This window comes from Grammomys surdaster, unplaced genomic scaffold, assembly GCF_004785775.1.
Source record: "Grammomys surdaster isolate TR1022 unplaced genomic scaffold, NIH_TR_1.0 172, whole genome shotgun sequence".
NCBI classification, from domain to species: domain Eukaryota; kingdom Metazoa; phylum Chordata; class Mammalia; order Rodentia; family Muridae; genus Grammomys; species Grammomys surdaster.
In genome coordinates, this window is record NW_021604620.1 from 3,462,277 (window position 1) to 3,483,881 (window position 21,605).

Consider the following 21,605-nt stretch of genomic DNA (forward strand, 5'->3'; position numbering starts at 1 on the left):
ACACAGATTCCCCAGCATCTGCCTTTTTTTTTTTTTTTTTTTTTTGAGACAAGGTTTCTCTGTGTAGTCCTGGCACTCACTCTGTAGACCAGGCTAGCCTCGAACTCAGAAATCTGCCTGCCTCAGCTTCCCAAGTTCAGGGATTAAAGGCCTGCGCCACCATTGCCCTGGCAGTGTCTGCCTCCTGAATGCTGGAGTTAAAGGCCTGCATCATCACCACCACCGATCTGCCATGTTTTGTTCTCAAAATGGGGTGGAACCCAGGGCTTTCCACAAGCCGTGGAAAGTGCTCTACCATTGAGCTACATACATCTTCGGCTGCCCTGTAGACTACTATTTCCTGAGCAGACTCAGCCACTCAGCGGCTTCAGAGTACCAAAGCTGTGTGTTGAGGAGCTCATCTGGCCCCCAGACCCCAGATTACCACAGATAAAGGGCAGGCTGACCCCCACCCCAACCCCTACTTCCCTTGTCCTCTGTACATGTACATCCAGGACTGAAGACTGAAGAAAGGACCCGCCATCCTCCCCACCCTCGGTGCCATTTAGGCAGAACAGAAGGTCACCTCCCAACTGCACACGGGGGAGGGGAGAATGGAATTCTGAGGGTTGGACTAGCCACTGACAGCATTCACCTAGGACAGTCAGAAGAACCCAGAATGCAGCGGGAGCGGGGCTGGGAGGGGGAGGGTCGAGCTTCCACGAAGGCTTCCAGGAGGAGGAGGCAGTACTTGCTGAGCCATCCTAGGCGTTGTTGGGATTCCCTCAGGTGAGTGGAGAGAGAGTGAAACATTCCAGGTGGTGGGTGCAGTCAGAACAGGAGAGAAAGCTCTCTAGGTACTGGGTCGAACTGGCCCTGCCGTGGGCCGACGAGGACTCGGGTGGGCTCTTGAGAAGTTGACTGCTGGAACACACTTTCTTCTGCCTAGTAGTACAGGGAGTTGGCTGCGAGCCTAGGGAAGGTCTTGGCGGGAGCAGAGGAGGCAGCAGGCCGCTGTAAGTAGCCAGGGTCCTGCCTGGGAGAAACCAGATTCCTTTTTTTTTTTTTTTCCTTTTTCTTTTTTTTTTTTTTAAAGGAGGGATGGGGGTGGGGAAGCTGGTTCCAGCAATCTCTACTTTAGGTATTGTTCGGGAGTAAGGGCTCTGGCCCGAGGGCAGAGGTGAAGGCCAGGCCCTGGGATGACCTTTTCTTCTCTCCTTATCCCTGGCTGGTCTCCAGTCTGGGCTAACTTTCTGCGGGTTCTGGGAATGAGAGGTAGGGTGAGGGCCCGGGAAGGGTCCTCAGATTGGATTGATGATAAACTGCCCCGGGCGGGTGGAGGCAGGGGGAGGGGCTTCCATCGCTCGCAGCCTCAGTCTACCCAGTCTGCAGCTCGGGACTGCTCGGAGCGGAGAGGCGGACATCTCTAGGACCCGGCTCTGCACGAAGCTCGGCTCGGCGATCGGAGGAGTCGAGCGCGGAGCAGCGGCGCCGGGGTCCGGTCAGAGTCCGCCGGGAGGCTCGAGGCGGGGGAGGGGGCGGCGCCTCCGGGGCGGGGCCGCGAGCTGCTGGCTGCCGGGCGGCCTGGCGGGAGGCCCGGCGTGCGTCAGCGCCGTGAGCCCCGGAGTTTTCCAGTGACGAGGAGGGCGGAGCTGCGGGCGGGGCCGGGGCTGAGCCAGTCTCTCCCGCCGCCGCCGGACGCGCAGACCTGGGTCGGCTGCACCGACGGCCGCCTGGCCGAGCGCACTGCGGGGTCGCTGCGCTCGCTGCGACCCCGGAGCCGGCACACGAGTGGCTGCGGTGTCTTGGGCGAGCGTTGCTAGCTTAGGTGAGTGCCAGGGAATCTGAACGCGATCGGATGGGAATTGGGGCTGGGGGCGTCTCGGGTGAGTGGCGCTGTCACTCCAGCTCCCCGCTGATCTCCCTTGGGTCTTCCGGAGGGGACGCCGGGATCCGGCCTCCCAGCCCGGCTGGAGATCGCGCGCCTGGGGTGGGAGCCCACGGCTGCGAGGTGTGTGTGGGGGAAAGGCCAGGCTTCCCCTCCCCCGCCTCGCTGTGGTTACCCCGAGATGTCCAGGCGCCCCAAAGCCGGGCGCAGGTGCCAGAGGGACGGGGCGCGCGTGCCCGCGGGTGAGTTTCCTTTTGACCTAGTTGCCTGAGAACTTTTCAGAAGTTACTCGCGTGGCCGGGGCAGGTGACATTGGTCGTCTTCCTCCTCGGGCTCCCCAGGGGGAGGGTGCCGGAGCTGTGGCGTGTGCCGGGCGCCCCCGGCAGGCGGGGGTCAGAGAGGGTGTGGAGGGATGAGTGAGGAATGAGTGAGGCTTGGTGAGTCACGGACCCTGGGAGGGAGGGAGGGGGAGGAGGATTGTGTCGTATGTTCACCTGTCACCGTCACACGCAGAGGCCACTGCCGTGAGTCACGGGGCGCAGCTACACCGGCCACCCGTGGGCACACGTAGGCTCTCTCCCACGCACCTCTACTTTTTCTGCACGCATTTCCTCTCCTTCCTCAGTTTCCCCTTCCCGGAGGTCCTTTCGCCTTCACGTAGTGTAGAAATGCCCACACTACAGCACCGGCCACACACTTGCCGGTACAGTCACTCCCAGACATAGCCTACCTTCCTGAGAATCACTCCCTGCTCTCTACCTGCCCACCCAACACCTCTGGACCGAAGTCTCACCCTTTTGCAGAGAGTAAGTCAGTACTCCCTGCCCCCAAATCTTTGACAGCCCCGCCCACATCTCTCAGGCTGTCACCAAATCCACCCCCTTTTCTCCTCTGCGCTTGTCCTGTCACCTGGCCCTGCCCTGTGTGTCCTACGGGTCACACCCTCTCTCGCCAGGCGCTGATCCATCTTTTAACAATGCAAATCTAGAATTGTCGGTCCCTACTTACACCCTTGGGTGGCTTCCTGTGCCCTCGGGCTAACACAGGCCCTCTTAACTGCATCACCACCAGAAGGCGCATTGGCTGTCCTTACTCCAGCCCCTGGACTTCGCTGTGACCCCCTATCTGGAACTCTGCCAATGTCCCTCCTTCAGAGGAACTTGCCTCGTCTCCAGTTGTACCCTTCTTGCCTATCTCCTGTATAACTCCAGCTTGAGAGGTGTTGGTTGTAGGTCCTTTCCCTGGGTGCCCAGTGTCTGCCATAGTGCTTGGAATCTTTTGGAAGCTTAGTTAGGATTTGATTGATGAATGAATGAATGAATGTGAAAAACTGGCTTAAAGCAGAGGAAGGGGAAACTGTCAAATGCAGTTTTCCCTGGGTAGACAGCAAACATTTGGCACTTCCCCAGGGCAGGGCCCTGGAGACTGAATTGAAGGAACTGTCCCCTCCCCCCATCACTTTCTGAGGCATGGATGGGGGAGGGGTACACCAGTGCTTCCTGTCTGCTGTCTCTTGAGCTGCCCAGCACTTTGTTTCCCTGAGGTCCAGAACTGCTTGGAGGTGATTTTCCACGTCCCAGGAAGCCCTTCAGGAGGGTCTGGGGTCCTGTGACCCTAGGTGTTGGGGGTGGGGGGCATGACTGATCAAGACCTGGGGTTCTGAGGTCAAAGGACACATTCTTCAGATTCCTGGAAGGGGGATCGAGGCAGCTAGGGGCTGGGGAGTGGAGCACACTGGCGGGATGAGACTTCCCATAGCTGCCCCTTGTTGCCTGGGTGGAATAGCCTTTGCAGGTTCAGTGTACTAGATAGCTGTGGTCACTAGACTGAGGTGACATTCCGTTCTCTGGGCTGTCAGCTCCTGTGTGTGGTGGCAGGAAGGGGGCGGCCCCAGATTCTCAAGCTGCTACCATCCCGGAAGGAGCCCAGTTCCCTTTGATTCCGGGGCCTGCCTCTGGGGCTCCTCAGGGGGTGTGGTGTTTCTGTCTGAGCCAGCTCCTGGGAATGGCTTTTCCTTCCTCCAGGACCCTAGGACAGGACTGTGTTCACCCTGGGAACAGGATCTTGGTTCCTGAGTAGCTGCTGCAGCCCCTCCCCCACCCCCTGACTCACTGTCTGGCACTTTTCTTGGGCTCTTCAGCTATCTTTCATTTCGTTTTCTGACTTGGCCTCCTCTCCTCTGCTACGCAGTCTTTCTGTCTGCCTTCTTTCAGCCTCTGGATCCCAGGTGGCACTCTTCCTTCCCTCCCTCCCTCTCCTTGGACCAGCCAGGGGTCCAGCACTCATGCCTGAAGCAACCTTCCCTTTCCAGAACTCTGCCTGCAGCTTTGAATGTTAACACCCTTCAGCCTTAGCTCTTATCTTGGGTACACTTGACTGTGGATCTCTCTCCAGTCCACACCTACCTCCCTGACATCTGTTTACTCTTGGGGAACCCGGAGCCTCTGAGATGCCACCTCACACTTGCACCAGAGCAAGCGTCGTCGTCCTCTCCCCCCACCCCCATCCTCAAAGCCACCTTTGAACACCGTTCTTGCTTAGCCTACACTGACCCTGACTGGGGGATGGGTGTGTGTCTCCTCCTTAGATTAGCTTTCAGAGGCAGGAAAACGTCACACTAAGACCCCTGGGCTAAAACACTGTCTGTGTGGCTGTCCTGCCCACTCTTCTGGGCCTCTCTCCCAGACTTATTATGGCCATGCAGAGGTAGCGTTTAGCCTAGCCTTGTGTGAGGAGAGGCCGCTACACTGTGCTCACTTACAGCTCTTAAAGAGCTGAACCCAGGGTTTCATGAGTGCCAGACAGCTGACCTATGTCCCTGGAACACATGGAGGCATATGTCTGTCATCCCAGCACTTGAGAGGTGGACACTGGAGGATCAAGATTGAGACCATCAAGGGCTACACAGACTCTAGTTCTAGTATTTCCTGAAGCACTTGCCTCCAAGGTCATGGCATGGGAGATTAACCTTTGATTGGGATTATTTTTGTTGGAAAGTGTTCTGTCCATAGCAGTATCCCAAAAAGGCAGAAGTGTGTGTGTGTGTGGGGGGGGAGCTTTTGAGTTTCTTTTGGTAATGCCGTTTTGGAGGAGGAGATTTTTCTCTGTAAATCGGGTTGGCTTAAAACTCCAGGCAATTCTCCTGCCTTGTGTGAGGTTGGATCAATGTGAGCTGTGATACTCAGTTCAGAAATGACTTCTGGAAGGGCGTAAGGCTGGGTGGGCTGTTCTAGTCTGTGGAGAAGCCTGGGAGGGTAGTAGGGACATGCCCTTCCTTGTGGGGGACTGCAAACAGTGGAGCTCAGCATGGGGGCTGCAAACAGTGGCGCTCAGCATGGGGGCTGTGGTGCTCACCATGGGGACTGCGAGGTGGTGTTCCTTTCTGTCATTTGACTGTAGGGTACAGGGTAGCTCAGGGTGGCAGCAAGTGGAGGCAGAGACACAGAACAGGTGATAAGCTCGGTGTGTGTGCTGTGCTGAGAAGCCACCTCAGGGCTTTGCAGGAGCACTTCAGGGAGCTCCGCCATCAGGTGACCTACATAGAATGCCTACAGTATAGGAATGTCACTCGCAGTGGAGGAATTGTTAAGCATTTAACACCCTTGCAAACTACCACCCTCTAACCATCATCACACACACACACACACACACCAGGAAATCCCCTCACAACTGTCCTCAGGTCACACACACCCCCTCCTGGACTGTCCTGTCCTCTAGCTTGGCTGTGGAGAGGGCGGGTACAGTGCCCCTCTGATTGGTTCTCCCCTTTGTCAATCTCCGTTTGCATTTTCTGGTGCGTTCACTCCTGTGTCTCTGCTCATGAGTCCCAGGGCTTACTGTTTTTTGCACACTCACGGAGCACACGATTCACTGACAGAACGTGATGTGTGTTGATTCCTGTATTCCTCCCCTCCTGGTGGGGTTCTAATGTTTATTTATTTCCTTCGGGTCTCAAATAGCGGAGGCTGATCTTGAACTCTTGATTCTCCTGCACCTACCGAGTGCTAGGATCGGTATCAAGTGTGCACCACCCTGTCTGGCCTTCTGGGGCCTTCAGACAATTGGAGACAGTGATTTTCATGAACCTGCCCAGGATCACTCAGCCAATAGCTAATCAGGCGGCTGATTTTGGCCCCTAGGATACCACCCAAGTCTGCCTAGCCTGTAGGTGAACTTCCAGGACTGAGGCTGCCTGGGTGTGGGTGCAAGAAGAGGGGAGGGAGAAGCTGAGGGTGGCTGCAGGCTGCAGGTTTCTGGCTTGAGCAACTGGGTGGGTGGCAGCAGTTACTAAGACAGGGAACACAGGAAGAAGAACAGATGGCTTGGAGGGGGGCAGAGAGGTTTAGTTTGGGGCCTGTGGAATTGTGTATTTCCAGAAGTGGGTCCTTGGTTTTGGGGTCTTGGACCTGTGCCTTTTGTCTCATGGGAAGCAACTGGAAGGGGGGGCGGGGTTCCTCCCTTCTCCCCTCATGCATTAGGCTGCGGTGGTGACCGGATATTCATGGGCTACCTGTCTGTCAACTTGTGTATATAAGTGTGTCTGTGGTAAGGGTGCGTGTGCACGTGTGTGTGGTGCCTGGCTTATGACAGAGCAAACACCCTCATCTCCTGGGAGAGTCTACAGGTTAACTGGGCTGTTTGTGTTTGCGGTTTGACTCTGGGAGGTCGTGTAACCTAGCCTGAGAAACTGCCCCGGAAACACCTGCATGTCCTTCTTCCCCCAGGCCTGGGGTGAGGGCTTGGCCTGGTAGTAAGATTTTCTTGAGCCTCTCCCATGGCTGTCTGGAGGAGATGGCTGTCACTCCCATGAGTGCTTTTATCCAGTGAGTTGACAGCTGGTGCCCTTGGATTTAGGGACCTGCTGGAAGGCTAGGAGAAGGGACCACAGGATATCTCAGTGGAGGAGATCTAGACAGCTTTCTGCTTAGTTTTCCTGCCTCTTTCACTTCCTGTGATGGTGGTGGGGGAGGGGTCCCCAGCTGTGGGCATTCAACCCTGAATGAGAGAGTACTGCAGACTCAAGCCAGCCACCCAGCAGGTAGCTACACACAGCCACCATCCTTGAACTCTCTGAGCCCCAAGTCCTGGACGCACTGTTACTTGTCCAAGCACTGGGGGGTTAGGGAAGGAGTTTTGACCCCTCCAGCCTGACTGGTGAGTGATTGCATCTTAACGGGCTCCAGAGAAGCTATAAAGAAGTAAGGGGGGAAAAAAGGATAGCAGCTTTCTTAGATTGTTTCACTATTAGAGGTTTTGTTTTAAAGAGAATTAACCATAGGGGTTAGATATTGGAGGTAAGTTTAAGATCAAAGTAAAGTCTCCTGCCACAGTCCAGCCTAGAGCAAGGGACTTTTCTCCTGTGGCATGGGGGTTTCTGAGGGAAAGTCTAAGCTCCATCCCAGGGAGGGGAGGGGCTTCGGAAAGTCCTTCTGCTGGGAATTGAGCCAACCAGTCGAAACCAGTGCCTGGTCTCAGAGCTCCTGGTCAGCCTGGCCCAGGAGTACGGACCGAAGCTGTCAGTGGGTGAGGCGGTGGACCTGTGTCTGTGCGGTTGGAGAGGAGTGGCCCCCTTAGAGGGGGGCTCTGGAGATTTCAGAAGGCCCTGCACAGGCAAGTGCACAAAGACCTGAGTGCCTGGGAATCAGTGAGTCGGCCTCCAGGATTCCTGTGAAGATGAGCCAGGCTGGGAGTTCTGTCAGTCCATCTGTTGGTCTGTCTGCCTGCTGGCGCGCACGTGTGTGTGTGTGTGTGTGTGTGTGTGTGTGTGTGTGTGTGTGTGGTGTAGGTGGCAACAGGGGAAGGTACCTGGCTGTTTTCCAGAGAAGGCTTGTTATCACGATGGGGCCAGGTCTTAGGAGGCCAAAGTCTCCGAGATTTGGATTTGCATTTTAGACTCATTTGAGGGACTAGGTACTGTGTTGTTTGGGGCTGGGGACCCTACTGGAGACACTATCATGAACCTACAGCTTCTGGCCAGCCTGGAGGGCTCAGAGTCTGGGAGATACCATGGAAAGTAAGCTGGGGATGGGGAAAACATGGCTTGGCTGGAGCCTACCACTTAACAGTTCCATTACCTTCATTCCAGGTGTCTGTCCTCAGCTGCTGGAACCCCTGACATCCCACTATGGCTGGGCTACTGAAGAGGAAGTTTGACCAGCTGGAAGAGGACGACTCCAGCTCCTCTTCCTTGTCCTCTGGCAGTCTCTCTCTCTTCTGTTCGCCCGCCTCTTCTGCCTCTTCTGCCTCCTCTGCCTGGAACTCTGATGAGGAGGGACCGGGTGGTCAGGCACCCCAGCCTGATCAGGACTCCTGTGGCCTCCAGAGTTTCACTCGTGAGTCTCCGTTCTGAGCACCCCCTCACCACACACACCCCTTCTTCCTTCCCTAAAGCTGAAGTTGGCCTTTTAGGCCTCGGTAGCCCCCTCAGGGCGCCTCCTTCTGTGAAGTCTTATGACTGCCCCTCTCTGCAGAGACACCTTGACTTCCTGTTGACCGTGGGGGTTGTGCTGTCAGAGACATTGCTCCCTGAGTGGCTCTGGGGCCTTTCCCCTGTACACCCTGCCCCTTCCGGAACCCCGCTGGGGCTATCTCTGTCTCCTCACACACCCGTGCCCAAGGCCTGCTAAGCCACTTCCCTCTTCCTTGCTTTTTAGCTTTTTTTTCTGACCGTCCCCAAAAGGGTTTTTCCTGAATAGTTTTTCTTTTCTTCCTTTTTTAAAATTTTATTTTATTTAAAATTTTGAGAACAGACTCTCGTAAAATGCAGGTTGTCTTCCAACTGTGTGGCATCTGCCTCCTTAGTACAGGGATTACAGATACGCTTCACCATGGCCGCCTTCCTGGTTATCTTCCAAGCTTGTATAATTTTAATTTCAAACTGAAAGATGGTCCTTGTAAAAAAATGATTTTGATTTTTGAGATATATAATTATATCGTTTACTCGACGATCCTTCCCTCCCTCCAAATATTCCCATGTATCCCTTCTTACCCTTTTTCAAATTCGTGGTCTCTTTTTTATTAATTATTGTTACAGAAGTCTATACAAATATTTTCCTAAATATATAACTACAGCCTGCCTCGTCTTTATAATGCAAAGACAACCTTTGATTTTCAACATGCTCTTTCTACTTCAAGAACCATTTTAGACAGTTTTCCCCTACAAGGGGATTTTTAAAACTTTTTTTTAATTTAATGTATGTGATTACACTGTAGCTGCCTTCAGACATACCAAAAATGAACATCGGATCCCATTATAGATGGTTGTGAGCCCCCTTGTGGTTGCTGGGAATTGAACTCAGGACCTCTGGAAGAGCAGTCAGTGCTCTTAACCGCTGAGACATCTCTCCAGCCCAAGGGAAATGTTTTTAAACATTTAAACATGTCTCCCTATGAAGTTCACACTTCCATGTCTTGTATGCATACTTGCATGTTACATATTTTTTTTAAAAAACAGTATGATTTTTTTAATGCTCGGAATCTAATATTACAAACAAAAAACCTTTCAGAAGGAATTTTCTCAGGTAGTTGAGCACAAAGTTAATATGTTAAGTTGAAGTCACTCAGCATAGTGGCAGACACCTACAATCTCAGAACTGGGGAGGCAGGACGGTTAGGGACTCAATGTCTCTTGCTATAGAACCAGTCCTAGCCAGCTTGGGATGAATGATGGTATATGCCTTTAATTCCGATTCTTGAGAGACAAAGCCTGGTGGATCAAGGCCAACCTGGTCTACATATCAAGTTCTAGGACAGTCAGTCTTACATAGTGAGACTCTGTCTTAAGAAAGCATAAACAGGGGCCGGGCGGCGGTGGCACACGCCTTTAATCCCAGAACTTGGGAGGCAGAGGCAGGTGGATTTCTGAGTTCGAGGCCAGCCTGGTCTACAGAGTGAGTTCCAGGATAGCCAGGACTACACAGAGAAACCCTGTCAAAAAACACAAAAAAAAAAAAAAAAAAAGTTTGAACTGAGTGGTGGTGGCACATGTCTTTAATCCCAGCACTCTGGAGGCAGAGATAGACAGATCTCTGAGTTCGAGGCCAGCTTGGTCTACAGAGCTAGTTCCAGAACAGCCAAGGCTACACAGAGAAGCCCTGTCTTGGAAAAAAAAAAAATCATGTACAAAAAACAAGTAAATTTGGAAACAACAACAACAAAACCATTAATACCAGTGAAGTGGCTCAGCAGGTAAAGGTGCTTGCGGCCAAGCCTGATGTCCTGAGTTCAAACCCACCTGGTGGGAGAGCCACCTCTTACAACTTTTTTCCATATGTAATCAATAATTTCAGAGAGAGAGAGAGGGAGGGAGAGGGAGGCTTTCTGGATCTGTTGCAGAATACTTAAACAATAAAGAAAAAGGTCAATAATATACATATATATTTTGTAATTTATCTTAGTATTTTGCCTGTGAGTATGTCCATGTACCTGAGGAGGCCAGAAGAGGGCGTTAGATCTCCTGAAACTGACTTCCTTCGATGTGACTTCACATGGGGTACCAGGGCTCTTAACTGCTGTGAGCCGTTCCTCCAGTTCCTTGATATATGTTTTTTATTTTTTTATTTTTTATTTATTTTTTTTGTTTGGTTTTTGGAGACAGGGTTTCTCTGTGTAGCCCTGGCTGTCCTGGAACTGACTCTGTAGACCAGGCTGGCCTGGAACTCAGAAATCCACCTGCCTCTGCCTCCCAAGTGCTGGGATTAAAGGCGTGCGCCACCACCGCCCGGCTATATTGTTTTTATTACATGTAAACAATAAAAATTACAGAAAGCTATACAAAAAATTTATGAATCCGGGGTAAGGATGGCAAGACACTTCATCTTTGAATGCAGTTCTTTGGGCTGATAATTGACAATAAGCTGGTGTTGGGTTGGATGTGGTATTATTCTCCAGATCCAGCCAGGCCTAGCTTTTAAGTCCAGATCTAAAGTGGGTGGAGAAAGTGAATGGGTACGTATCTTCCTAGAGATTTGACTGCATCAAGGAGAACTCAGTCCCCTCTCTTGTCCCTTTCAGCCTCATCCATCCTGAAACGGGCTCCTCGGGAGCGCCCAGGTCACGTGGCCTTTGATGGCATCACCGTCTACTATTTCCCACGGTGCCAGGGATTCACCAGTGTGCCCAGCCGTGGCGGCTGTACTCTGGGCATGGCATCTCGTCATAGCACCTGTCGCCGTTTCTCCTTAGATGAGTTTACACAGGAGCAGGTCCGGGCTCGGCGTGAGAAGCTCCGACGGCGTTTAAAGGAGGAGAAGCTGGAGATGTTGAGGTGGAAGGTACGGAGGCCCAGGACGCGGGTTTCCACATTACAAGTGCAGAGATACGGGCCTGTGTTGGTGTCAGGCGAGGTTCAGTGGCTGGGGCTGTAACTCAGACAGGAAGAGTGCCTGCCTGGTGGGAAGGAGGTCCTGGTGCCCATCCCCATCACTGCATAAACCAGGGGTCTTGGTGCACTCCCGTCATCCTGGAACTTGGGTGGTGAAGGCAGAGGAATCAGGGATTCCAGGTCATCCTTAGGAAGCTTGAGGGCCTTTCTCAAAAGAAAAGTAGTCGACTTCAGACAAAATCCGATCAGCCCTCTAGACTGGTCTGACACTGCCAGTACGTGAATCTAGTTAAGAGAAGGGGTTTATGTCTGAGCTGAGACGATGTGAGAGGCCCTTGGAGGTGCTAAGGACAGTGTGTTCCCCTCCCCCGTGTACACTGAGCGCCCCTCACTCTGGGAGAGATAAATCTCTATCTCTCACACCCCTCTCCTATCCTTGTAGCTTTCAGTGGCTGGAGTTCCGGAGTCAGGGGCAGGCGTGTCTCTCACAGTAGATACCATCGATGATGCTGCTGTAGAGGAGGACTTGGCAGTGGCCGTGGCGAGTGGCCGCCTGGAGGAAGCGAATTTCCTACAGCCCCATCCACCTCGGCAGCGACGTGCCCTACTTCGGGCTTCGGGTGTTCGAAGGATTGACCGAGAGGAGAAGCGCGAGCTGCAGGCGGTCCGCCAATCCCGGGAGGATTGTGGTTGTCATTGTGATGGCGTCTGTGACCCTGAGACCTGCAGTTGCAGCCTGGCCGGCATTAAGTGCCAGGTGTGTGGTTGGACTGGGTAGGATAAGGGGGTGTGCCTGTAATCCCAGCACTCAGGTGGGTGTCGGGCTGGTGGATTTCTGAGTTCCGCAGCAGCCAGGGCGACACAGGGAAACCCTGTCAGTGGGGAACTGGGCCTGCTAGCTTCTTGCACCCCCAAAGTCCTCACTTTGGCATTGTCTTTCTCTGCAGATGGATCACACGTCCTTCCCCTGTGGCTGCTGCAGCGAGGGCTGTGAGAACCCCAATGGTCGAGTGGAATTCAATCAGGCAAGAGTTCAGACACACTTCATCCACACGCTCACTCGCCTGCAGATGGAGCAGGGTGCCGAGAGCTTGGGGGACCTGGAGTCCCCCGTGGAGGACACTCCTGTTGAACAAACGCTGGTTTCTCCTTTTCCGCCTTCCAAGCCCCCTGTGAGCAGTGAGCTGGGAGACAATAGCTGCGGCAGTGACATGACAGATTCTTCTACGACCTCGTCCTCTGGCAGCAGCGAGCCTCCAAACCACCTTGCTCACCCTAGCCTGCCGGGTCCCAGCTTCCGATCTGGCGTAGATGAAGACAGCCTGGAACAGATCCTGAATTTAAGTGACTCTGACCTCGGTATTGAGGAAGAAGAGGAGGAGGGAGGGGGTGTGGGCAACTTGGATAACCTCAGTTGCTTCCATCTGGCTGACATCTTTAGTACCGGTGACCCCGGCAGCCTGGCCAGCTGGACTCACAGCCAGTCTGGCTCTAGCCTTGCACCGGGCATCCTAGATGAGAATGCCAACCTGGATGCCAGCTTCTTCCTAAACAGCGGAGTTGAAGAGTTGAGAGAAGGTAGCCTCCCTGGCAGTTCTGGATCCCCTGAGGGGGAGGCCGTCCAGAACAGCTTATCCTCCTGTGACTCCTTTGAGCTTCTCCAGGCTCTGCCAGATTATAGTCTGGGACCTCACTATACTTCCCGAAGAGTATCTGGCAGCCTGGACAGCCTTGAGGCCTTCCACCCTTTGCCCAGCTTCTCTCCACCAAGGGATGCCAGTGCTTGCTTCCTGGAGTCTCTCATGGGCCTGTCTGAGCCGGTTACGGATGTCCTGGCACCCCTTCTGGAGAGCCAGTTTGAGGACACTACCTTGGCACCTTTGATGGAGCCTGTGCCAGTGTAAGGGTTAAGGTGCCTTTTTCCTGCCCTGAGACCCTGTTGCTGCTTTTTATGTGATCTTAGGGTTCCCTGAGGTCTATGTATGTAACGGTCTCCCATGGGCTGGTCCTGCCTATGGTGCCATGTGAGCACCCTCTATTTTTACATTAACACTCTGAATTTATTTATTTTTTTATGTTTTTCTGTACTGAAGGGAGGGTGGGGAGGGTACCCCTCTTTCAATGCCTGGTCTTTTTATGTCCAAACAGAGGTCTTCCACCTCCTACTGTATGCCTGGAGGAGGAAGGGGTGGGGGCTCTCCTGGAGCCTCGCATCCCCTCTCCTTGTACTGTAAGATGCTCCTTGGTTCAGAGACAGCGACAGCTGAAAGCAGGGCCTTCTGCTTTCCTGTGAACCATAGGAGCTAGGTCTTCTGGACTGTGAAGATGTAATTTATTTCTGTAATTTATTGGGGGGAGTGAAACAGAAGTGGTTGAGCCTCTCTGTCAGGTGGGCAGTGTTAGGGCCCAGTCTTCAATGTACCCTGCCAGTCTTGGGCTTTGGTATGGCGTGTGGGTTCGAGCTTATGATCTCCTATATCAAACAGTGGCCTGGCTCAGCTACACAGACAGAGACTGTGCTTAACCAGCGGTGACCAAAACCCCCTCTGCCCCCAGCCCAGACACTCCACATGCTCTCTGTCCAATTCCCTCTCCCCCTAGGCCATGGGTTATAAAGCCCCTCTGTAGGATGGGGAGCCAGAGGCCCCAAGAGGGGTAACAGGCTTGCCTAGGACATGAAGCACACCTCAGGTTGTCTCAGGCCTTTCTGGGCACTGAATCCATCCTGGCCCACCACACGCCCCCAGGCAAGTTGGCAAGGGGTGGCTCTTGAAGACTTTTATGCCCTTCATTAGCTGATGTTGGATTTTATATGCATTTTTATATTGTCTCTAAGTGTCAGAACTATAATTTATTCATTTCTTTGTGTGTGTGTGTGTGTGCCAAGAAACGCGGGCTCTGGGCCTGCCTCCTTGCTCGGGAGGCCTTGCCAGCCTGTGTGCTTGTGGGAACACATTGTACCTGAGCTGACAGGTACCAATAAAGACGCTCTATTTTTAAGTGTGGTCTCCTTGGTGGGGTGGGGAGCATGGTGCACCCCCAGGAAGCATGTGGGGTGGAGCATTGCAGTGTAGCATGGACGGAGGCTGTACTGAGGCAGGAGGACAGCACGTTGGGCTTCCTTCCAGGCGGGCCAGTCAGGCTGTAGGCAGAGAGCCAGCTGAGAGGTTGGCTGGGCAAGTGGAACAGTTTTCCCTCTGGATTAACCCATTCCTCCATGATGCTGTCTGTTTGGGCTGGGTGAGGGCACCCTTCTTTGCATACATACACCCTGGTCTGGGTCCAGGGAGGGCAGCCTAGTATATAAGGCCTGGCCTGGTGACAGTCTGCTCAGATAAGCTGTAGTCCCTGGGGACTTGAGCTCTAGAAGTGTCTCGACCAGCCAGACCTGCCAGACCTGTCCTGAGGCAGCCAGAATAGGACTTAGGTCAGGGGTGCAGAGCAGGCTGCTGCACCCTGTGCTGGGGAACCCCTGTCTGGAGCCTGTCTGCTACTGATTTGCACAGGTCCTCCAGAGAACGACCACAGGAGAGAGCCTTCCTATGCTGTAGCCCCTCTGCTGTGTTCTGCGGAGAGGATGGATTCAATCCCACAGCTCTCACTGCCCAGTGAGGCGATCTGTAGGTTACCCACCTGGGTTTCTCCAGTCCTGTGCAAATGATTACTGCTCCTCTCAGATTGGCTTGGTTCATGCTCATGCAGAACCTTGAATGCCTGGGTCACGATTCTGTTTGTGACCTTCTGCTTTTGGCAATCGGGGACAGGACTTTATGGCAACACCAGTGACCACCAGAGGGCTGAGGGCTTGGAGCGTTGCCTGGAGTGGGGCCACGTGTACCTGTGACTGGCTTATTTGTTTTGACCTCTCAGGATAGAGTACTCTGGAACATCCTGTTGTCCTGTCTCCTCTCACTGGGGCTGGGAAACGCTTGTGCAGAGATGGAGCTGGTGTGCAGCGTCTGTCTCTCTTCCAAAGGTTCTGAGAGGTTTCTCTGGTAGTTCAGGGCATCTGGTGGGAGCTTCATCACTCCTACAGACTCCCCCCACAGACTCTGTCCCTGATCAGACTGAGGCTTTCCCAACTCCCATCTAGGGCCATAGGGTCAAGTCCTGGGCAGTCTCGTTTGTGGAGTCAAGCTGAGATAGATAAAATATGTTCAACACACAATCTCTTTATGGCAAAGCTCTCCCAGAACAGACTTTCCTCCTAAACCTGTCTCAAACAAAACGGCTGTGAAACAGATCATGGGAAAAGGAACCTACTCTCCCTATAGGAGAGGGTAGGGACCTGGGGGAAGTGTTTTAGATCTACTCGTGACATCAGCAACAATGGAGGACTGGCTGGGGCTGGACTACCAGCCAGGTATCATCTAAGCCCTTGGTTCTAGTCCCAGCCTCAGAAGAAAAACTTAGCAACCCTCCAGGCAACTCAACTTCTTTCTAAAACTGTTGCTGGGTAGCTGAGGGTGACCTTGAACTCCTGATCCTCCTGCCTCTATCTCCCAAGTGCTGAGATTATGGCAAGTTGTCCCAATACACACATGTGCACACATATACACACACACTTTTTGAGACAAGGTCTCTTGCAGCTCAAGCTGCGCTTGCTTTGTTGTGGATGGAGGGTGACCTGAAGCTCCCGATCCTCCTGCCTCCACTCCCCAAGTGCTGGGACAGTAAGTAAGCAATTGCACCAGGATGGCTCTGTGAAAACCGCATGGACATTCTACCGCACTAAAGCTTGTTTTGAGACTGCTTTCTTTATTCATCGATTGGATCATCATTACATTTTTATTTTGTGTATACACCTGAGTTTACACATGCTACAATTTGTGTGTGGAGGTCAGAGGGCGACTTACAGGAGTTGGTTCTCTCCTTCCACCGTGTGGGACCCAGGGAGTCAATTCAGGTCGTCAGAGTTGGAACAGGAACCTTTACCTGCTGTGCTATCTCACCTCTCTTTTGCTTTGAGGCTGCATCTGGCTACATAGCCCTGGATGGTCCTGGAACTCACTGTGCAAGCCAGGGTGGCTTTGGGCTTGCAGCTGCCCTCCCTATGCCCTCCCCCCCAAGCACTGGGATCGTAACTGTAGAATTGTACCATGCTTGCCTGTAGTTTTCTTTAAATAGAATATATCAATAGCCTTAAAAGTGAGAGATCCTGTTCACCAGCGCCTAAGAATTCCTAAATGTGCTAGCTATTATATAAACATGGATAAGCACAGGGTTGTTCAGTTTAGGGGGTGAAAAGTATAGCTTCGGGGTACAGAATGTATCCCTCATTTCAACCCCAGGACCATAAATAAAACATTTTTTAGACATTACTGGCAAAGCATAATACAATGATTTGAGAAACAGAGTCTTCTTTTTTAAGGTCTGGTCTCATCAACCCCAAGACAACCTCAGACACTAAGTTAGATGACCCTGACCTAATGACTTTATTGCCTCCAACATGCTAGGGTTCCAGGTGTAGACCACCAAAGCCAGTTTAAGTGATGCTGGGGCTCGAACCCAGGGCTTCATGTATTCTTGGCACATCCTCCGCTCCACCAACTAAGTCAACATGCCCTGCCCAGGTCTATTCTAATTTCATGCTGAAGAAGAGGGCACCAAGACCCAGAAAGGGCAAGCACTTGGGAAGAAGAGTACTCGGTGAGAACTTGGGCCTCCAGGTACTCAATTCAGAGTTCCTTCCCTTGAGGCTGGGGTGACCCATAATTTCATCCTGAGAAACAGGAACCCAGTTAAAATGATCATTAGCCACCTGAATTCAGACCATCGTGTCTGCCCCCTTAGGCATTAAGTGGGATCCTGGAAGGTGAGCTGGTTGGCTAATATCTTTGACAAAAGGCAAAGCATGGTTATGTGGAGGCGGAGGATGGGGCTCCATGATAATCTGGCTTATCCCAAACTGGTGCGGTCCAGCTTGGAGGACGTGGGTAAGAACAGAATGTGAGGACAGGGAAGCCCAGTGAACGGACCTTGAAAAGCTGCTGCCCTCTTGCACAGGGCCTTAGCTTGGGGTCATGCTGTGGCTGGTCCTTCTGAGCCCACTGCCGGGCAGACCCGATGGGCATCATGGCAGGGAGGGGCCGTGCTTCTCTAGCTGGGGATAAGACAGGGGTACACTTGGAAGTAGCTATAGGGTACTTTCCTAGCCATCAGTGTGCTGGGGGTGGGGGTGGATCTCTGTTCCACGTCTTCAAGAGTCTGGAACAAATGTGAGGTTCATGAGAAAGGCCCAGGAATCCCTGGCACAGGCTAAGCCAGCCATCTTCCTTCCCCAGGCAAAATTACTTCTTAGGCCTTAAAAACATAAAGCTTCCAGACATCCTCGGGCTACATGAGGCATGAATCCAAATAAAGCACAGCCGATACAGAAATGGGGAGAATATGCATTTCTCACTTGTTTCTCCACGGCTTCACTTCCTATTCTCCCCCTGAATCGTCTATAGACTGATGCTTCTCCCGGCCCAAGCCCTTTCCAGCTGCAGCTAGGGCCTCAAAGACCCCTGGGCTTTCTCCAAAATCTCCTCCCTGATCTTGGGGTAGTTGGGGTGCTCCATCAGGACCTGGTACAGAGAAAGATCAGATGTGTAGAATCAGGCAGGAGTCCTACCACGGCACCTTCCCCGCCTGTGTTGGTGACTTACGCTGTGACAGACTTCAATGGCATCTACGAACTTCTTGTCTTTCAGGTAGTTGAAAGCCAGTTTGAAACCTGTCCAGGGGTAGGAGGGAACGCTCTGGTGACTGGGAAACCCTCGGGCTCCCTGAATTGCCAAGATTCAGGACTTGAGTTCTAGGATCGGGACAGTAGCCCCTGAGTACCTTGGCTTTTGTCTTACCAATGGCAGGGTTGGCCTGATGACTGTACTTCCAGGCCAGCTCATAGTTGGTGGCTGCGTCCTTGTATGACTGCTCTTTCTCCATGATGAAACCCATGTACTCATAGGCCCTGCAGCAAGACTGTGGGGAAAGCCAGTTAGCACCCCTGCCCAGAAGCAGCCACCATGGTCCTCAGGGTGGGGGCCAGGAGGGGCAACTGGTTGGTGGTAAGCAGCAGTAACCAAAAGTGCATAGGGACCCCTGAAAGCACCTTCAGTTTTTTAAAGGGTTAACTGTGTACCCACTCTTTACTCAAAAGCTGGTATAACCCCCTTCAAATAAAGCCCCTCTAACCAACAATCCCATCTCCCAGAAGCTAATTCTTGCATATAGCTCAAGTTAACTGACCTACCTCTCTTGGGCATTCTGTTTTCTTCTCTTCCTGGCTATGCCTGACCCTCGTAAGCCTGGTCCTTTCTTGGCCTGTGGCTCCTGCTTCTGGCTCCTCTGGCTCTACCTCTCCCCACCCTGCTTACCCTTCCTTATTCTCCCATGCCAGTGATCTTTGCCTTGTTATACTGCAGGCAGCGGCACAGCAGCTCCAAGGCCAGGTCAAATTTGCCGCCTTGGCAGTAGATGTCTGCCAGCAGAAGCCAGCTCTTTTCCAGGTCTTCGGCCTCGTCCAGCATCCATGGGAATTTGGCCAGGCGCTTCAGCTGCGTTCGGGCCTTGGGGACTTGCTTCAGGAGTATGTAGGCCTGTGCCATGGCCAGCAGTGCAGGGATACTGTCCTTCTGCACACATCCACGGGAAGCAGACATTGGGGCACTTTGGCAGTCACCCCCATCTTGACCCCTGCCCACCGGAACCCGTCCCTAGCCCTCGCACCTCAGCCTGGGCCATCTCGATAAAGGCGCCCAGAGCCACTTCTACGTTCGCCTTCTCCCTGGTGGCTAGCAGGCACAGGCTCTGCAGCAGCCGCAGCTGGGTCTGCCCGGATTCCGAGTGCGGGTAAAATTCCCGAAGTAGCTTCTCTGCAGTGCGCACCCCGTGCTGCTGAGACTCTTTCCTACTGGCAGAGCTGTGGGTACAGGACTCATACTGATAGCCTGCTTGTGGGGCACTCACCTGGCCTCCGCCCGGAAGTTGAAGCCCCATCCCTCCTCCTCGTCCCGCCTCCTCGCCCCGCCTCCGAGTCCTCTTACTTGCTGTCACCCACCAGGCTCTCAAAAGCCTCTCCACCAACAATCTCGTTGTCAGGGTTCAGACAGATCTGTACCATGTAGCAGGTGGCAAGCTGGCCCCAAGTGCTGTCCTTTCGGGCTTTGTTCAGAAACCTTAAGGCTTCATTGGGCTGTCCAATGTGCCTGCAGTGAGTGAAAAGAAATGCCAGGAGCCGTGAGGGGAACTGTGAAGCCAGGGGTGTCTCTCTTCTAATTCTACTGAGCAAGACCCTAGCTACCTGCTGCGGGGTGTGTGTGTGTGTGTGTGTGTGTGTTTGTGTGTGTGTCTTATCCCACTGCTACCCCTCTGTCTCCTCAAGCCTAACTCACCAGCAGTAAATGCCTTGGCAGTAGTTAAACCCTGGCTCCAAAGGCACCCGGCTAGACATCTTCTTGGCCAGTTCAAAGAAAGCAGGGGCCTCTTCAATCTTGCCGCTCCGTCGTAGCAGATCAATCAGTTTATTCAATACCAAAAAATTGTCTAAAATAAGAGAGCAGAAATCTGCAGCGTGTGGTGGCCAATAACTGCACCAGGCTGGTGTGATGGGGTCTGCTGGGGGAGGGGTGCTCTGCACCAGGCTGGTGTGATGGGGTACCAGGCTGGTGTGACGGGGTCTGATGGGGGAGGGGTGCTCTGCACCAGGCTGGTTTGATGGAGTCTGCTGGGGGAGGGGTGCTCTGCACCAGACTAGTGTGTCTGGTGGGGGAGGAGTGCTGGACCTTGAGGAGGCCCTAGGAGACACTACTTGTTTAGGCTGAGCACAGATAAGTCTGTATGGAAGCGTGAGTAAATTATATAGTGCTTGAAATAGCTACAGCAGGGGCTGGGGAAATGCTTCCATCAGCAAAGTCCTTGCTGGACAAACATGAGGACTTGAGTTCAAATTCCCAGTGCCCATCTAAAAAGCAAGGGATGGGCTGTGAGTGTGGCCATGTGTCTCTTGAACCTCAGGCTTTGGAGGGCACAGATGGAAGGGTTTCTGAGGCTTGTTGGCTTTGGACCAAGTTCAAGTTCCGATAGAGATCTTTTTCCAAGGGAACAAGGATGAGGGTGGTAAAGGAGGATCACCCAGTGTGGTCCCCTGACCTCTAGCCACACTCTTTGTGTCTGTTTGTCTGTCTGTCTGTCTGTGTGTGTCTCTCTCTCACACACGCAGAGTAACAGCACAGTTACACACACACACACACACACACACACACGCACGCATGCACACGTGCACACACACACAGTGACAGCACAGTTACACACACACACACAGTGACAGCACAGTTAACTGTCTAGCACTTGCACTCTACTTGGCTCTGTGTTCTGCCTGTGTCTTAGCTATAGATAAATATTCTTTGTTTCCATTTGACAGATGAGACAAAGAGCATGAAGGAGTGACATAGTTTTTCAAAGGTCACACAGCTAAGTGATATCAGGATTCAGACCCGGGTACCCTAACTCTAAGACTGTATACCTAACCACAATTGCTGGGCCCGTGGTGACTACTGTGGACTGGCTGGGCCCGTGCCTTGGGCTTCAGGTTTGACCCTTGAAGCAGCTGTTTCATTCAGTAGCAAGTAGGGGTGCAACTACAATTAAGAGAGAACATCTAGTGTCTTTCAAGTGGGTGTGACGTAGAGGAGACTGTTCAGTCCCAGTGGCTGGAGAGATATGGGGACAGACAGGCTGTCCTGGCTCCAGTGCCAAGTGCCTGGGTCCAGGAACTGGTCCCTTGGTTTCAGGAAGGGCTGCCATGTTCTGGGTCTTTATCAGTTTCCTGCCTCTCTGGGAACAATTGGGAAGAAAGGGGCTTCCTCTGACCAGCCAGGAAGGAGAGGAGAAGGCCCACCCTTCTCTGGGATAGCCGTGCTGGCTGGGTAGGGAGGCATTCTGCTGGTCCTAGTTACCTGGAGTTTTCTCCAGCACTTGGCGGTAGAGATTGATAGCGGATTCGTAGTTTTGTTTTCTAAACATCAGGTCAGCCAGCATCTATCAGAAGACACACAAGCTGTGTATTCCTGACAGCGGCATGTATGAGGGCTGGCAGAGAGGACAGGAAGAAAAGACTCCCTGGTCCAAAGAGCCTGTGGTACCCGGGACACCCTACCCGAAGGTGAAGATCACAGGTTACTTTCTGATTCTGAAAGGTGTGAGCCTGGGGCGGCCCTGGAGAAGGTGTGAGTAACAGACAAGCTAGAAGGCCTGACCAGGGAGGGTTATTTTACAGACTTCCAGTCACCCGACCTTCACATTCACCTCATAGTGGGTGTGGTTTCCCCTGAAGTCCGTTCAACCACGCCCCGCCCCCACAGCCCGGCGCAGAGGTTGCTGCTGCCCTCTGCTGGCCTGCCTATCCCTCCCTATGAAGAGCAGAGCAGGAGG

At 53.0% G+C, this 21,605-nt stretch overlaps 2 protein-coding genes across 6 annotated transcripts in view; one reads left to right on the plus strand and one right to left on the minus strand.

Annotated features, from left to right (window-relative positions):
- Positions 1–1,645: 1,645 nt before the first annotated feature.
- Csrnp1 (cysteine and serine rich nuclear protein 1) lies at positions 1,646–14,189 on the plus strand. 2 transcript variants are annotated; one of them, XM_028767316.1, is made up of 5 exons: positions 1,646–1,807; positions 7,953–8,199; positions 10,880–11,139; positions 11,632–11,946; positions 12,137–14,189. In XM_028767316.1, exons 2-5 carry the CDS (start codon positions 7,992–7,994, stop codon positions 13,091–13,093), a joined length of 1,740 nt encoding a protein of 579 aa, XP_028623149.1. In that variant the 5' UTR covers positions 1,646–1,807; positions 7,953–7,991; the 3' UTR covers positions 13,094–14,189. The 2 variants fall into 2 exon arrangements, with proteins under 2 accessions (XP_028623149.1, XP_028623148.1); XM_028767315.1 differs by lacking the exon at positions 1,646–1,807 and adding an exon at positions 6,868–7,021.
- Positions 14,190–17,004: 2,815 nt separating this feature from the next.
- Positions 17,005–21,605, minus strand: part of Ttc21a (tetratricopeptide repeat domain 21A) — a 34,710-nt gene continuing 30,109 nt past the window's right edge. For all 4 annotated transcript variants that reach the window (XM_028767332.1, XM_028767334.1, XM_028767333.1 and 1 more), the window contains 8 exons: positions 21,131–21,212; positions 19,568–19,718; positions 19,220–19,381; positions 18,903–19,095; positions 18,584–18,808; positions 18,035–18,155; positions 17,840–17,907; positions 17,005–17,758 (listed from right to left, as the gene is read on the minus strand). In XM_028767332.1, the coding sequence (XP_028623165.1) occupies positions 17,681–17,758; positions 17,840–17,907; positions 18,035–18,155; positions 18,584–18,808; positions 18,903–19,095; positions 19,220–19,381; positions 19,568–19,718; positions 21,131–21,212 (1,080 nt within the window). In that variant the 3' untranslated portion in view covers positions 17,005–17,680. The remainder of the gene's footprint in view (positions 17,759–17,839; positions 17,908–18,034; positions 18,156–18,583; positions 18,809–18,902; positions 19,096–19,219; positions 19,382–19,567; positions 19,719–21,130; positions 21,213–21,605) is intronic.

Excerpts from the sequence above, each read along its gene's own strand:
- Csrnp1 (XM_028767316.1), top strand. The coding sequence starts at position 7,992 with ATGGCTGGGCTACTGAAGAGGAAGTTTGACCAGCTGGAAGAGGACGAC. Across the intron at positions 11,140-11,631 it reads TGGAGATGTTGAGGTGGAAG|CTTTCAGTGGCTGGAGTTCC; the intron begins GTACGGAGGCCC and ends CTATCCTTGTAG. Across the intron at positions 11,947-12,136 it reads TGGCCGGCATTAAGTGCCAG|ATGGATCACACGTCCTTCCC; the intron begins GTGTGTGGTTGG and ends CTTTCTCTGCAG.